The following is a 17,333-nucleotide window of genomic DNA, read 5'->3' as shown; positions in this document are numbered from 1 at the left end:
ACAGCTCCAAATACTTATAGAATAGAAATATTTGTTTACGAATGAGATTGGTCAAGGGAATTCTAATTTTTTTTAGATTATTGAGGGTGCTTTTTTTTTTCAAAAGCAACTTTACATACAGGCTGATATTGTGATTTTCTGTCAATATGCTTCCCAAAGTATGCCCATAGTAAATACTGGGCGAGATGGCATAGAGAGAGGACAATGATTAGTGGATAGGGAGTATAAGTTGCATAGAGGTTACAAAGGGCATAAGATGGTGGGAGGCATTGACTTATGAGTGGTCATGGGGCAGCTACAGATATATGGGTTGACATGACGAGAGTGGGGCCTTGGAAGAAGGTATATGGAATTAAGTGATATGGATGGAGAATGGAGAATGAAGGGAGTGAGAAGATGACAGCAGAACTAATATTTCATTTTTAATATTTACCTTTAAACTATGAACACATTGCCAGAGTTACCAGACAGGTTTTCTAATTCAGTCTGCCCCAGAAATAAGCAGTCATTTCTTGTGTTGCCCATCCCGATTCCCATCTCCTTGGACGAAAATGGGAAGAGCAAACAGCCATTTTTAAAAGGCAGGTTGGGGGAAGATGGTGTTTCTCCCACCTCTGTGCAACCAAATCTGGAATATAAATCTGGACTAGTATGTGAAGCTTTGCTACAGTAAACTGCTCTGCATCTCAAAATATCTAATGATATTGAGAAAAGACACAGAAAATATTCAAAAAGGAGAAAGTTGACAAATTTTATGTGGAGCTACAATGCCACCTACTGACAGGGAGCCTTAAAGTGAAGTATCAAATTGCACTGGTGCTGTAAAATTGAAAGCTGAACATCCTGGAAACACTTTGCAGGGTAGGTAATGTTTCTAGAGACAAAAATAAGGTTTGACCCTTCACTAGGAATAGGTAGCATTACAATTAATAAGGAGTTACAGGGGGTGTGAAATAAATAGCGATGTGCATGAAAAGTAAGAAAAAGCAAATAATTTGTTGAAAACAATGACTTGAGATATGATAACAGCACAACACAAAAGGAGAACAATAGGAAATTCTAGACCTGCATGGAACTGAGAGAACAGATGATTAACAAATACAAACAGATCATGTCAAAACAAGCAAAAGTGAGCAAGTTCCTCTGGCCAAGGAGTAGAGTTGAAGGAAAAATTATGGAGTCACTGAGGTTGTAGACTACCACACAGGCCCTTTACCAAGAATCTCTCACACCCTCCCTAAATTCCAGAAGTGCTGGCATATGCATGTTACACCGCTATCAGAAAACTGAAGTATGATTAAAGTCTGCAGTTGTTAATGTTACTTATAGCTGGTGGACTACTAAATGCCGAACAGAAAGACAAATTGATCTCTCAACGTGACATCGAGCTTCCTTGAAATTGTATAAGGACAAAGAGAGGTCAGAGTGGGAATAAGATAAATAAAATGATAAGCCACCAAGAAGTCTCAGAATTGTTGCTATCTATTCAACTCATTCTTCCAAGTTGGAAATTACTCGCATGACTATAATCTATTCCAAATCTTGGTTTTATTTGAGAAAGTATTGGTAAGTCTATTATTTGATTTTTTTTGCTGCTATAAGGTAAAGGTTCTCTGACAATACTGTTAATAAGGAAGTTCCAAGACATTGACCTTGTATCAACAAAAGGAATAACTATATCCGTCTGTCAGGCTAGTGTCAAATTTGCTGATGAGTTTCCATATAATTGTTGACCTTGGCCTTCAGGGGACCCGACCACAGTTTTGATGCTGCTGAAGAAGTTCCAGCAAGTTACTGCATATCTCTGTAGACAGGACACATTACAGACACATTACATCAGAGGTGGAAGGATTTAAGCAAGTGAGTTAAGTGCCAATCATGCGAGCAGGCAGCTTTATTCTCAAATACTCTTGCAGGTGCACCAATCCAATACTGCATCATACTCCTGACTTGGTGGTAGAAAGGCAGAAAAAAAAAGATTGTCTGCAGAGTGCCCAACATCTGACTTATTAAATAGCCATATGGCTGGGTCAGTGGTGACCGCAGTTTGTTAATGAAGAGAAATATAACAAAGAAATCACAATAAATGTAAAAAAAATATAATTTGGCTCTCTTGTTGAGATGGCCACTATTTGACATAATTTCCCAGACTACAATATTACTACCAAATGTAGGATCATTGTTTCCAGATTGTCTCTGACCTTAACACCTCTGCAGATCTTCTCACCATTGCAAAATCCTCTAAACACAAAGTGTATTCTTCTATGTCTTTCCCAAAATTCATAATTAAAGGCCCAAACCAGTCCCCATTATAACCATGCTCCTCCATTTTCCTGAACTTCTTCTCACATTTCACCTTCAATTTCACTCATTTCTGTCATATATGGGGTTTTGATATGAGTATCTGTATGTATTCTGCAGCTGTGCCTGTGTTCTTGTGGTAAATGTGGAAGAGACATTATAATAGTGCTATTCAAGTCCACTGCTTTACCTTTTTTCCCAATACATTGATGACAGTATATGTGCCATTTCATGTTACATCCAGAACTTGATCAGATTATAAATTTGTTTACAATTTCCATCCTTTGCTTGTCTTCACAAGGTTCATCTCTACCTCATCCCTTCCCTTCCTTGACGCTTTGGCTTCATTCCTGCCAATACACTATCAAACAATATTCACTATTCCTCATGAAGGGCTTATGTCTAAAACATTGACTCTCCTGCTCCTCAGATGCTGCCTGCCCTGCTGTGCTTTTCCAGTGCCACAATTTTTAGCTCTGACTCTCCAGCATCTGCAGTCCTCGCATTCTCCCAACATTCAGTATAAGCCTATTTATGCACACAGACATCTTTGCTACACTTCCTCACACCCTACTTCCAGAAGGACTACACCCCATTCTCCCAGTTTCTCTTTCTCAATTGTATGTGTTCAGCCTATATAATATTCAATGCAAGCATTCTGATGTGTCATTCTTTTCCGCAACAAGATTCCCAAACACTGTAGTTGATAACATCTCACCACATTCTATTCCATGGCACATGTTAGCGCTGTCACCTTTTCACTTCTTTCCCAGACCAAAACAGGATTGCTCTGGTCTTCAATTTCTACCTCACCAGCTTGAATGTTCAATGAATTATCCTCTGCCATTTTTATCACCTTCAGCATGATTTAGATTAGAAGTACATCTTCCCTTTGCCTCCTTCTTCAAGAATCTGAAGGGACTTTCCCCCCTTCATGACACCCTGGTCCACTCCTCAGTCTCCTCCAAGATCCATTCCTATTCTTGAGGTACTGTTCTACGCAAGCAGAGATGTCATGCAATAATTGCCATTTTACCTCCTCCTTTTTCACCATCTAAGGTTCCAAACATTCCTTCCAGTTGAAATAGTAATTTATTTCTTTTATTTAGTATACTCTATTTACTAGGAGAAAGTGAGGACTGCAGATGCTGGAGATCAGAATCGAAAAGTGTGGAATGTGCTGATGAAGGGCTTATGCCCGATACATTGACTCTCCTGCTCCTCGGAAAATACTCAACCTGCTGTGCTTTTCCACACTTTTTGACTCATACCTCTATTTACTGCCTATGACATAGTCTCCTTTACTTCCAGAAAATTTCCAGACACCCTCTTTAATTTCCTTAAAAGCTGTTGTATTCTGAACTTTCTCCACTATTAGCAATGAAGTAAAGTGTATGCATGGTCACACCTGAAACATTAACTTTGTTTCTATCTCCACAGAGGCTGTCAAATCTGTTGTCTTTTTAAAAATTTTTCTAACGTTATTGTTGTTTTATCATTGTTAACTTTCTGATTTTATTATCTTTATCGTTACCTGTCACTGTTGGACACAAATTTGCTACTTATTTGCCCACAGTAAGTTATTGTTCTGGTTCTGCTGAGTGCAGGTATGAACCACGTTATTATGTCAAAAACTGTCGAGCTAAATGCTGTGACAAACCCCTGAGTGTACAGTGAATGGAATGTGATTGATGAAGCAACTAAAGGTAGCTGGATCTATGATGCTATTTGAGCATCCTTTAATGTTGTTCTGAGTTTGAGATGATTGATCAACAATTCTCATCATAGAGTCCTAATGTCATACAGAACAGAAACAGACCCTTTGTACCATGCTGAACATAATCCTAAATTAAACGAGTTGTACCTCCCTGCTCCTGGCCTATGTCCCTCCAAACCTTTTCTATTCATGTACTTATCCAAACATCTTTTAAACCTTGTAACCGTGCCCACATCGATCACTTCCTCAGGATGTTCATTTCACACACACACACCCCTTCTGTGTAAAAAAATTGTCCCTCCCGTCTTTTTTAAATCTCTCTCTCACCTTAAAAATGTGCCCTGTAGTTTTGAAATACTCATCCTAAAGAAAAGACAACTATTATTAATCCTATGATATTATGAACTTCTATAAGGTCAACTCTCAACCTCCTACACTCCATTGAAAAAATTCAGTCTTTCTTTATAACTCAAAATTTCCACAGCTGGCAACAACCTGGTAAATCTCTTTTGAACACTCTCCAGCTTAATAATAGTTTTTTTTTAATGCCAGGCAAGATGAGAAACAATGCAGGGTATTTCTGGTCAAACCCATGCCCGAGTCAGCAATTCAAGAAGAGTTATTCGCACCTCTGAAGTTATGTTTCTTCTTAAAATACATTGGGATCAAAACTGGAATCAGGTCTGGTGTCAACTGCTTCTGGGACCACCCAAACTGAGCTTCAATCAGCGGGTTATTGTCATGTTTAAAACCTTTGATGGCATGCTGATGACTCATTCATCATTCTCCCAGTGATTAAGAAAAAGTTGATGGGATGGTAATATTCCAGATTGGAGTGACCTACTTTTTAAGAAAAGGATATATCTAGGCCTTTGACAAAAAAAAATGGATGAAGTGAAGAAAAAGTTTTTCTTAATATGAAAACAAATTAGACAGGCAATGGAATGTGTTGATGTATCAGGGGAAAAACTGGGAGCGATACAGGCCCTCTTGCCAGGAGATGATATTGTTTTTTTGTGGATCCAGAAGTGAAAATAGATGCAAGCTGTGCCTTGCTGAAAGACTGTGAGCTTCACATCTACAGGAAGATCTTACAGATTTCAGAATATAGCATATAACTGCAATGAAAGGGGGCATGGTTTATCTTCCTCTGAAATTCTGCACTACGAAAGAATTATCAGAATGGAAGTACACCTCCAAATTTATGAGTGAGCCCTGAGTGAAATCACCTTTTAGAAATGCAGTGTTCCATTTTTAAATTTAAAATGGGCCAATTTGCATGAGACTGTCACTCCTCAAAAAATCCAGCCCCTATGACCTGTTGCTGCATTTCCAATAAAGCTCTTTGTTGACATTTACCAAGTGCTGTTATTCCAATTCACGTTGATATGAATGGTCCGCTGCATTTAAAATGCCACAACCGCACATATGAAAGCACAGTGCTATAAATTCACATTTTAATGTTTAATGCCTATTAAAAGATTACCAGTCTTGTGATCACAATTTTGTTTTTATAACAGATTGAACATTTGAAGGGATTTAAAATCTTTGAACGTGTTTCATGAATAGGAGTGTTTTTACAGATCAAGGATGTATGAATTAGAGCTGTCTTAAATTGTCAGCAGTTTGCTTTATTTTCATAGAGGAAGCATTAGTTAGGATAGCAGGGCCATGGGGAATGAGTGGCTGAGAGGTTGCAATAGTAACAGAGGCTAGCAGCTTCTACAATAACTAAGATGAAGTCCCAAAGAACTGAAATAGTCTTTTAAAACTTCCAATTACTTCCAGTTCTCACCTCCTCTAAACAAACATTGGATGTAGGGGCCCTTTAAAAAGAGATATGTTTGTTTTCCCAACTTGAGCTACCTCCCACAAATGCAGATTAAAGATACATTAAAAATGATTTCACCCAGAACATTATAACCTAAAACGTAATAATGTTAAAGATCTAATGACCTGGGAAAGCCAGCAAAAAATTCTTTCTCCTGGATTATCATTTGCAGGAAAGGGTTGCATATTTGAAATTACTTACTTTAAAGTACTATTTTAAAATCAAACAGAAATATTTAGTGTTCATTAGTTCCAGTATTTTTTTTCAACTAGTCCCCTATGCCAATTAAAATTTAACAGAGAATACCATGGAAATATTGTATGATAGAATTGTTTATTTCTAATGGGTCTCATAAAAATAATGACTTTTTTTGTTTTATTCTCAATAGGAAATACCTTAAATGTCTGAAAATGTTTCAAATTATAATTGATTGTTCTTAAAATGATTGTTACTTAGGCAATTATTACACTCTTGCAGCACACAGCAAGATTCACAGGCAATACAACACAAAATAAATGGAGATGTTTTTGGCTGTTATGGGAATGTTAAAAAAGTTGGCCATTAAACCTTGGGTCTAATTGTCTTGTAAACCCTGAAGATACACTGAATTGTTTCTTTTCTGTATTCGTTCCCATTTTATCTGCTCCCTAAAAAGGGTAACTGAAAATAGAGATTTTTTAAAACCATTAAATCTGCTTTTGTGGCATTTTTGGTTAAGTCAGTGGTACAAAGGAATTTATGAAAATCTCTGATGCAGTGTTCTAAAGTATATTTCATTCTCCATCATGGCAAATCAAGCGTCTTAGCTGTTTAATTAACTTATTGGCTATATATTTGCTTTTGGCCAGCTACATGTTTGTTATGAAGAAAACAATCCCGTTGTTGACAATTCTCCAAAGGTATTGAAAATTTCATACGTAAAATTTTTGTCTGTTTAAAATACGCAGAATTGTAGGACAGTCAAGGCTTAAAGGTGTCCATGCTATGTTGCAGTGAATCATAATAAAATGGTCAAATAATTTCAGTTTTCTTGATTGTACCTAACAAATCATTTTGAAAAGGCTGATTTGCATAAATATTTTGAAGTTTCATACTTACTTATTGTTACCTTGTCTAGTTCACCCAGCATGATATTGTTGGGTGTAAGATCTCTATGGACAATTCTTTTCTCTTTGTGCAAATAACGCAAAGCAAGGCATATCTGAAAAACAAAAATTGAACAGAATTATTTCTCGGATGTAATTGTAATTGCAACTGTATTGACAGTGAAACTGTCCATATTTGCAATCACTACTGTTGGAAACCGACAGCTGACAGCAACTTCTTGTGTTTGTAAATGCACAATGAAGTACAGGAATTCAAAATCTGTCAGTGGTTTCAAGCTACTTTAGAGGGTGCATTGTCCCACAGATCTATTGTGGCTTTTGAAAACTTCCTTTTCGTGCTATGTTACTGATTAAAATGCTGAAATAAATTCTGCCTTGCTGTTGAGTTGTAACTTGGTTTTTGAATGGAGCACGTTCATGAATATATTGCAAAAATTATCCGGCTCTAGAAAACTAACTTAATTCTTAAGCAACTTTAGCTTTCCCTATTATGATTTTTTAAAAAATCATATGTTTAAATTTATTTAAAAAGAATCAAGTGGCAGCACTTGCTGGATGCCTGGAGGATCCTTGAGGTTATTGCAAATTACAAATATGGCTCAACTAAGGTGAAATCTACACCAGAGAGATCTAAAGACCTTTGTGGGCATCAGCTTCCTATCAGTTCTACCCAAGTTCTATCAGTTTGCCACAAAAAACAAAATCTTGGACAATATAATGCAAAACAGTGTGAGTGGAGTTTTCTATAAATATACATTTAAGGCTTGATTACTAGAATTGTTATGATTTGGCTAGGAGCCAGTAACCTTGATTTTAAAGTAAACAATGTGCAAGATCTTAAGAACCCTCTAAGGCAAAAAAGCAAATTTTGGTGTTTTGAACAAAAAAACCCATGGTATACAGAGTTAGAATAGCAAAACAACCTATAATCTCTATACACCTTGTATTCTGACATCCAGAAGTAATGTGAGGTAAGGAAGGATACGGGACAGAGAGTGGTCGAACACCCCATGGAGCACAGTGAATTGCAAAGAGGGTCAAGACAGATAACATAGAATTCTTAGAAACCTCAGTTGTTAGTGACATTATGAGTTATCATCAAAACTTTACAAAGGATTTCTTCACTTTTGAACATCCAGCTTGAGAACTCCTTCAGAAGCTCATTGTTATGGAATATCTCACAGTTGCTCACACCCCAGCAGTTCCCTCTCCTTTCCTGAGAATGTGCTCCCCCAGCTCTGCAGACTGCATTTTGGCATTTACTCACAGGCACAATTCCAACTTTTCTGTGAACAGATCACTGCTCCTGGGTTTTGTTGAGGTCCAGTCTTGCTAAGCTGTACTAAGTCAATATTGCTTGTAGGCTTCCTTCATCCCTACTTTCAGCTTCACTGAAATATTTGTATCACCTATAACCACGGGTGAGGTGCTGGAGAACTAGGGGGTGGTTAAGCTATGCCTTTATTTAAGAAGGCTGTAATGAGAAGCCTGGAAACTAAAGACCTGTGAGTCTGACATCAGTGGTGGCTAAGTTGTCGGAGGGGATTCTGAGAAGTAGGATTTACATGAGTCTGGAGAGGAAAGGGATTGTCAGCATAGCTTTGAGCGAGGGAAATTGTATCTCACAAATGGCTTCAGTTTTTTGAGGAAGTAACCTAAAAGATTGATGATGGCAGAGCGGTATACATTGTTTACTTGCAGTTTAGTAAAGCTTTTGATAAGACTTCACTTGGTTGACAAATTAGTAAAGTTAAATCACATGGAATTCAGGGTGAGCTTGCCAAATGGATGCAAAATTGTCTTGATGATAGGAGACAGAAGGTAGTGGTGGAGGATTGTTTTTCTTTCTGTGACCAGCGTTGTTCCAGGGATCAATACTGGCTCCACTTTGTTTTTGTCGTTTATGATTTGGATGAGAATAAAAGAGGCATAGTAGGTTTGGAGATGACACCAAAATTCATGGTATAGTGAACAGTGATTAAGATTACAAGGAGGTCTTGATAATGTGTCAATGGGCTGAGGAGATGGGAAATGGAAAGTCATTTGAATAAATGTGTGGTATTGCATTTTGGTAAAACAAACAAAGGTAGGACTTATCTAATTAATGATAGGGCCCTGGGTAGTGTTGTAGAACAGACAGACAAAGGGGTTCTGGTACAAAATGTTTTGAAATTTGCATCACGTATAGACAGTGTGCTTCAGGCATTTAGTATACTTGCATTCATTGCTCAGACATCTGAGTGGAGGATATAGGACATTATGTTGAGGTTGTATAGGACTTTGATGAGGCTTCTTCTGGAGTACTGTGTGCAGTTACAGTTGCTCTGTTATAGGAAGGATATTATTAAATTGGAGAGGTTTTAGAAACGAGGTTTCACCAGGCTGTTGCTGGAAATGGAGGTTTGAGTTATTAAAATATGCTGGATAGGCTGCGACCTTTTCATTGGAGTGTAAGAAGTTGAGGTTTGACCTTACAGAGGTTTATAAAATCATGAGGGGCACAAATGAGGTGAATAGCAAAGGTCTTCTCCCTAACTGGGGGAGTTCAAAACGAGAACTTTTTAAAGTGAGAGGATAAAGATTTATAAAGGTCATGACGAGCAATGTTTTTACACAGAGAGTGGGTGTTGTGTGGAAAGAACTGCCAGAGGAAGTGGTGGATGCAGGTAGAGTTACACTGTTTAACAGACATTTGGATAAGTACTTGAATCGGAAAGTTTTGGAGGGATATGGGCCAAATGCAGGCTTGTGGGACTGGAAACACAGTCAGCGTGGACTTTATTAGTTTACTAATAGATCACAGGTCTCTTCCTAAGGCTTTTTCTGAGCCATAACCCCAATACTTAACAGCACCTACTGGCTCTCTTGACTTCTGAGTCCTGTCTGTTCAGAGCCTGCTACAGCAATATCCTTTTCAGGATGGAGCCTTGACTCCCTCTTCGTCAGTACCTGTGTAACTAGGACTCCACAAGTAGCAAACTTATTCTTCCACTGCTTCTGACTGATGAAAATTGTCTGTTCACTAATCCTCGTTTGGTTCTGAGTTACCAATTTAAATATCTCACAACAAGCCGCAACCTTATTCCTAGGCAGAAATGAATGTTTGAATAGCACTGCATATCTTGGCTAACTTCTTCTTTGTGCCTGCCAACTCTGAACACGCAATACAAATGGATATATTCACAAATTTCATTCCCAAATGGCATTCCCTGCTAGGGGCAACATTTTCTCAGCATCTAGTCTGACAAGTTCCTTCAGAACATGCTTCAACTTGAGTCATTGAGTCATTGAGTCATAGTGATATACAGCACAGAAACAGACCCTTTAGTTCAACTTGTCCATGCCGACCAGATAACCTAAACTAATCTAGCCCCATTTTCAGCATTTGGCCCATATCCCTTCAAACCCTTCCTATACATATACCCATTCAGATGCCTTTTAAATGCTGTAATTGTACTAGCTTCCACCACTTCCTCTGGCAGCACATTCCAAACACGTACCACCTCTGCGTGAAAACGCTGCCCCTTGGGTCTCTTTTAACGTTTTCCCCTCTCACCTTAAACCTATGCCCTCTAGTTCTGGACTCCCTTACCCCAGGGAAAAGATCTTGTCTATTTACCCTATCCATGCCTCTCATGATTTTATAAACCTCTATAAGGTCACCCCTCAGCCTCTGATGCTCCAGAGAAAACAGCTCCAGCCTATTCAGCTTCTCCCCTATAGCTCAAATCCTCCAAGCCTGGCAACATCCTTGTAAATCTTTTCTGAACCTTTTCAACTTTTACAACTTCCTTCCAATAGGAGGGAGACCAGAACTGCACACAATATTCCAAAACTGGCCAAACCAATTTCTTGTACAGCAGGAACATGACCTACCAACTCCTATACTCAATGCTCTGCCTTATTTTTCTAAACTTCATGGAATATGGATCTCGTCTATTCAATCTCTTGTAAAATAATACCCACATCCAGTTAGGGGCAAACACTTCCTTCCTTAGGGAAATGAAAAAGCACACACAAGTACTCCAGTGATCTCACCAAATGCCCTGCACATTTGTAGTAAGACTTCTTCATTCTATGCTGCAATCCCTTTGCTAATAAAGCTTATGTAGCACTTGCATTCCTAGATGCTTGCTGTTACTTTATGTCAACTTTCTGTGATACATACATGTGAATGCCCAGGTTCTTCTGAAAAACAAATACTTTCCGGTATGTTACCAATTAAAAAGTACATTGATTTTCTGTTCTTCCCACTGAAGTGGATAAACTCACACTGCACAATGCTATTTCCATCTGTTCTGATCTTGCCTATTCACCTGCCTGGCCACAATTGCTCTATGGCCATTTTTAATCATCCTCACTATTTACTTTCCTATCTAACTTTGTATCATCAGCAATTCTAGGTACGTTACCCTCAGCCTACTCATCAAAATCATTAATACAGGTAGAGTGAAAAATTTTGTGTGCAGTACAGGCAGATCATAACAGACATTGATCATAAGATGATTGAATAGCGTGAGGAATACAATATTACAGCAAGAAAAAGGGTGCACAAAAAACAAGATCAACCTTGGATTTGAAATTTGAGCAGTCAAATCAGAAGTTGAATAACAGCAGGGAAGAAGCTGTTCTTGAATCTGTTGGTATGTATGTTTAAGCTTTTGTATCTTCTGCCTAATGCAAGAGATTGAAATAAATTATAATTGGGGTGGGAGGGACTTTTGATGATGTTGGCTGCCTTTCTGAGGCAACAATAAGTGTAGATGGAGTCAATGGATGGAAGGTCAGCTTGCATGATAAACTGGGCTGTGTTCACAACTCTCTGTAGTTTCTTATGGTCCTGGGCAGTGCAGTTGCTGAAACAGGCCATGATGCATCCAGATAGAAGGCTTTCTATAGTGCACTTATAAAAGTTGGTGAGGGTCCTTATGGACATGACAAATTTCCTTAGCCTCCCGAGGAAGAAGAGGCGTTGTTGTACTTCCTTGACTGTCCCATCAATATGGGTGGCCCAGAGCAGTTGTTGGTGATTGTCATTCCTAGGAACTTGACACTCTCGACCATCTGCACCTCAGCTCCACTGATGTAAACAAGGGCTTGTCCTCCTCCTTTCTTCCTGAAGTCTTCAGCTTTGCTGATGTTGAGGGAGCGATTGTTATCTTTACACCAAGCCACTAAGCACTCGGTCTCATTATTGTTTGATCTCAACAATGGTAATGTCATCAGTGAACTTGGATGGAATTTGGATGACATTTGGCCACATAGTCATGCGAGTATAGGGAGCACAGTAGGGGGCTCAGCCAGGCACTGATATTGAGAATTATCGTGGAGAAGGTGCTGTTGCCTATCTTCACTAATTGCAGTCTATGGGTTAGGAGGTTGAAGACTCAATTACAGATGGCTGATCAAAGACCTAGGTCTCAGAGTTTGAAAATTAGTTTGATTGGGATTATAGTACTGAAGGTGGAGCTGTAGTCAATAAGTAGAAATCTAACATGGGTATTCTTATTATCCAGATGTTCCCAGGATGAGTGTAGGGCTATGGAGATAATATCTGCCATGGACCTGTTGAGTTGGTAGGTAAATTGCAAGTATCAAGGCAGGCTGGGAGGCTAATGTTGATATGAGCCATGACTAACCTGTAGAAGTATTTCATAATTTTGGAGGTCAGAGCCTCTAGACAGTAGTCATTGAGGCATGTTGCATGTGCTTTCTTTGGTATCGGGATGATGGTGATCTTCTTGAAGCAGGTGGGGACTTCAGATTGTAGCAAGGAGAGGTTAAGGATGTCAGTGAATACTCCTGCCAACTGGTTCGCTCACTATCTGAGTGCACGGCTGGGGTCTTCATCTGGGCCAGTCGCTTTCCTTGCATTCACTCTCAAGAAGGCTGATCTGATATCTGCAGCAGTAAGTGAGGGAATGGATGCATCTGAGGCTGACGGGGCAAGTGACACTGTTTACTGACTTTCTGTTCAAAACGACTATAAAATGCACTGAATGCATCAGGGAGGGATGTATCTTTGTCCACTATTTTGTCCTGCTTCACTTTGTAGCCCGTTATATGATGCAGGCCTTGGCACAAGTGGCGGGTGTCATGTTGGTTAGTTTGGGGAGGGGTCTGTAATTTAGTCCTGTATTGCCTCTTGGCATCCCTATGGCCTTATGGAGGTTGTACCTGGTTTTCCTGTCAAGGTCAGGAACGTCTGACTTGAACGTTGCATGCACGGTCTCCAGTAGACAATGGATTTCCCGGTTCATCCATGGTTTCCGGTTGGTCAACATACAGATTGATTTCTTTGCAAGCAATCCTCTACACACTTGCTAATGAAGTCCGTGATGCTGGTGACATACTCGTCTAGGTTTGCCGCTGAATTCTCAAATATGGACCAGTCCACCAAATCCAAACAGTCCCGCAGAAGCTGTTCCACTGTCTCACACTAGCACTGTATTACTGTCTACACTGGATCCTCACATTTCAACTTCTGATAGTAAGTTGGGAGGAGAAACACAGGAGGAATTGTGATCTGATTTCCCAAAGTGTGGGCGGGGGGTGAACTGATAGGCCTTTTTGATCGTTGTATAGCAATGGTCAAAGATGTTCGGTCCCTTGGTGGGACAGGAGACATGTTGATGGTATTTTGGTAGCACCCTCTTGAGGTTGGCCTGGTTGAAGTCACTGGCTACGATGAATGAGGCCTCAGGGTATTCCATCTCAAGTGTATTTGTAGTGGTGTAAATGTCACCCAGTGCACTCTTCACTTCCAAAAGGGTTGTATGTAGACTGTCGTCAGGATGACAGAGGTGAACTTGCATGGCAGGTAGTAGCGGCAACTTTTCTTGATCCGGACAGCAGTAACTCAGGAAACTGGCTTTTAAAATGTCTACAACCCTTTCCACAAATCTTGGTTTTTAAAACATGCTTTTCCCATTTAAGTCCACAATCAAAAATGCAAAACATAATAATTTTTACATGCTTCCATTCTTAAGAAAATGAAATACAATTTTAAAAATGCATTTCATCTCAAAATAACTAGTACACAATCAAAGACAAACAAGATTTACTTATTCTTCCTTTTATAGGCTGATACAGTCAAAGCAAATCTTGAACTTTAAACTTACTTCAACACTTTGCCCTCTGAACAATATTTTAGCAATTACATTACGTTTTCCAGCAATGTAAATAGCTTTTACATTAAATGTTTGTACCAAAAGAGTCCATCTGAACAGTTTTATATTCTGTCATTTTAATTTTTTCAATGAAGGTCAGTGAATGATGAGCAGTGTAAATTAATGTTTCCTTATCACCTTGTTGAATATACACTTCAAATTGCTGGAGAGCTGATAATAATTCTAAAGTCTTTTTTCCCAACATTGAAGTAACTCTTCTGGTACTGGTTTAGTTTCTTTGAGAATTAGACACCCAGATTCTATATTACTAACTCATTATCCAGCAACAAGTCTTCACCTATCCTCAAGTCACCAGTATCAATTGTAATTTTGAAAGATCTGGAAAAATCAGGGGCAGCTAACAACAGTTCATTTGTCACATTGTCTTTGGCTTCTTGAAGGCTGTCCAGCATTCTGATGACCAAAATACTTTCCCTTGTTTCTTAAACAAGTTTGTTAAAGGTGCTGAAATTGCAATGGATGTAATTGTGCTGAAATTGTGCACAAATTTTCAGTAAAACCCACGCACCTCAAAAATTTCATGAATTTTTTATGTCGATTAAATGACAGAAAATTGCATTCGAGCTTTCACTTTCACTGTCTTCGATAAAACGTGTCTTTGTCTTACAATGTCCCAGGAAAGTTAGTCTTGTATTTCCAAATTCACTCTTGGCTAAAGTTATTACCTGGTCAGCTAATTATAATTACTTAAATGGGTCTTCTAATTGTCTCATGATCTTCCCATGTTTGACTATATACCACAGAAACTGCTAAATAAACTACAAAGTTACAAACCTCAGCAATGGCTTGATTCATCGCCTTTGAAATGTAGCTGGAAATTCTTGAATCTAAATGGCATCACATTGGTATAATACATTTGATGTAACAAAAGTGGATATTTATTTAGTCCATGATGTTAATGGCACTTGCCAGTACCCCTTCAATAGATCAGTCTTGCAAAGGAATGAGGCACTGGTAACCCTATGAATACACTCTTCAAATCACGGAATTGGATATGACTCTATCTTCGTGGTGGCATTTACCCTTCTATAATCTCTACAGAATCTAGTTGGTCCATTCAGTTTAGGAATTAACACTGCTGGTGAATTGCAGACACTTTGAGTAGGTTCAATCGAGTGATTTTCCAGTATGTATTGAATCTTTCTTTCCACTTGAGCTCAATTTTCTGGCTCAACTGATAAAGATTCTATTTTATTACACCTCATTCTCCTCTGTCTACATCATACCTGGCTAGATACCTCACCCAGCTGTATCACTACATATTACCTTATAGTCTCTAAGTAATCTTACATGATCTTCCTATAGTTTTTTTCCTAAATATGAAAACACAGTGTCTCACTGTCCCAATATTTCTGTGTCAGCTACTTGAATTGCAAGAGGTTCATTTGGAGAACTGTCTACCTCTCCTACTACCTCACTCTTACTGGTTCTGTCATCTTTCACCTGACACAGTTGTTCCTCCTTACCTTCTTCCCAATTCAGACACTTTTTCAACATAAAAACTGAAAGAACTGCAGATGCTGTAAATCAGAAACTAAAACAGAAAATGCTGGGAAAAGCTCAGCATGTCTGGCAGTATCTGTGAACAGAAATCAGAGTTAACGTTTTGGGTCCGGTGACCCTTCCTCAGAAGACTTTTTCAACATGTTTGTGACAGATTCTTCTTTCTATGATCGGGTGTATTTATCAGATAGGTCACTTCACGAACCTTTGTAATTACTTATAGAACGTCGAATAGTACAGCACAGTACGGGCACTTCAGCCCTTGATGTTGTGCCTTTTATCCCACTCTAGGATCAGACTAAACTACACATCCTTCCATGTGCCTATCCAAGTTTCATTTAAATGTCCCTTATGTATCTGACTCTACTACCATCGCTGACAGTGCATGACATGCACCCACCACTCTCTGAGTAAATAACCTACCTCTGACACCTCCTCTAAACTGTCCTCCAATTACCTTAAAATTATGCCCCTCATGATAGACATTTCCACCATGGGCAAAAGTCTCTGGCTATCTACTCTACCTATGCCTCTCATCGTCATGTACATCTTTATCAAGTCACCTCTCATTCTTCTTTGCTCCAATGAGAAAAGCCCTAGCTCCCTTAACCTTTCTCCTTAAGACATGCCTTCCAGTCCAGACAGCATCCTGGTGAATCTCCTCTGCACCCTCTCTAAAACTTTGCATCTTTCATATAATGAGGCGACCAGAACTAAACACAATATTCCAAGTGTGGTCTAACCAGGGCACTATGGAACTGCAGCATAACCCCGTGGCTCTTAAAATCAATCCCACAGGGCTAAAGAAAGCCAACACACCATACGCCTTCTAAATAACCCTATCAACCTGGATGGCAACTTTGAGGGATCTATGGACTCCAAGATCCCTCTGTTCCTCCACATTGCCAAGAATGCTGCCTTTAACGCTATATTCTAAATTCAAATTCGACCTTCCAAAGTGAATGACTTCACACTTTTTGGGTTGAACTCCATCTGCCACTTCTCAGCCCTATTCTGCATCCTGTCAATGTCCCATTGCAACCTACAACAGCCCTCCACACTATGCACAATTCCATTAATCTTTGTGTCATCGGAAAACTTACTAAACCACCCTTCCACTCATCCAAGTCATTTACAAAAATCACAAAGAGCAGAGGTCTCAGAACTGATCCATGTGGTGACCCTTGGTCACCAAATTCCAGGCTGAATACTTTCCATTGACCACCATCCTTTGTCTTCTATGGGCCAACCAATTCTGTATCCAGATAGACAGGTTTTCCTGTATCCCATGCCTCCTTACTTTCTGAATGAACCTACCATGGGGAACCTTATCAAATGCCTTGCTAAAATCCAAGTACATCACATCCACTGCTCTACCTTCATCAACATGTTTTGTCGTATCCTTGAAGAATTCTATAATGCTTGTGAGGCATGACTTGCCTCTCACAAAGCCATGCTGACTATCTGTAATCAAACTATGGTTTTCCAATTAATCATAAATCCTGTCTCTCCAATAATTTGCCCACCACTGATGTAAGACTGACTGGTCTGTAATTCCTAGGATTATCCTTATTCCCTTTTGTGAATATTTGCCACCCTCCAATCATCTGGCACTACTCCACTGGACGTAGAAGATCCAAAGGCACAGCAATCTCTTAACTTGCTTCCTGTAGCAGCCTCATCTT

General features: G+C 39.2%; 1 protein-coding gene across 1 annotated transcript in view; it reads right to left on the bottom strand.

Annotated features, from left to right (window-relative positions):
* The window catches only part of nek10 (NIMA-related kinase 10), a 246,957-nt gene that overhangs the window by 77,415 nt on the left and 152,209 nt on the right, over window positions 1-17,333 (bottom strand). The window contains exon 22 of the mRNA XM_060825301.1: window positions 6,948-7,050. Coding sequence (XP_060681284.1) covers window positions 6,948-7,050 — 103 coding nt within the window. The remainder of the gene's footprint in view (window positions 1-6,947; window positions 7,051-17,333) is intronic.

The sequence above is a fragment of the Hemiscyllium ocellatum genome, chromosome 5 (assembly GCF_020745735.1).
Source record: "Hemiscyllium ocellatum isolate sHemOce1 chromosome 5, sHemOce1.pat.X.cur, whole genome shotgun sequence".
Taxonomy (NCBI): Eukaryota; Metazoa; Chordata; class Chondrichthyes; order Orectolobiformes; family Hemiscylliidae; genus Hemiscyllium; species Hemiscyllium ocellatum.
The sequence above is the reverse complement of the archived record's forward strand: the minus strand, read 5'-3'. Positions and strand labels throughout refer to the sequence as shown.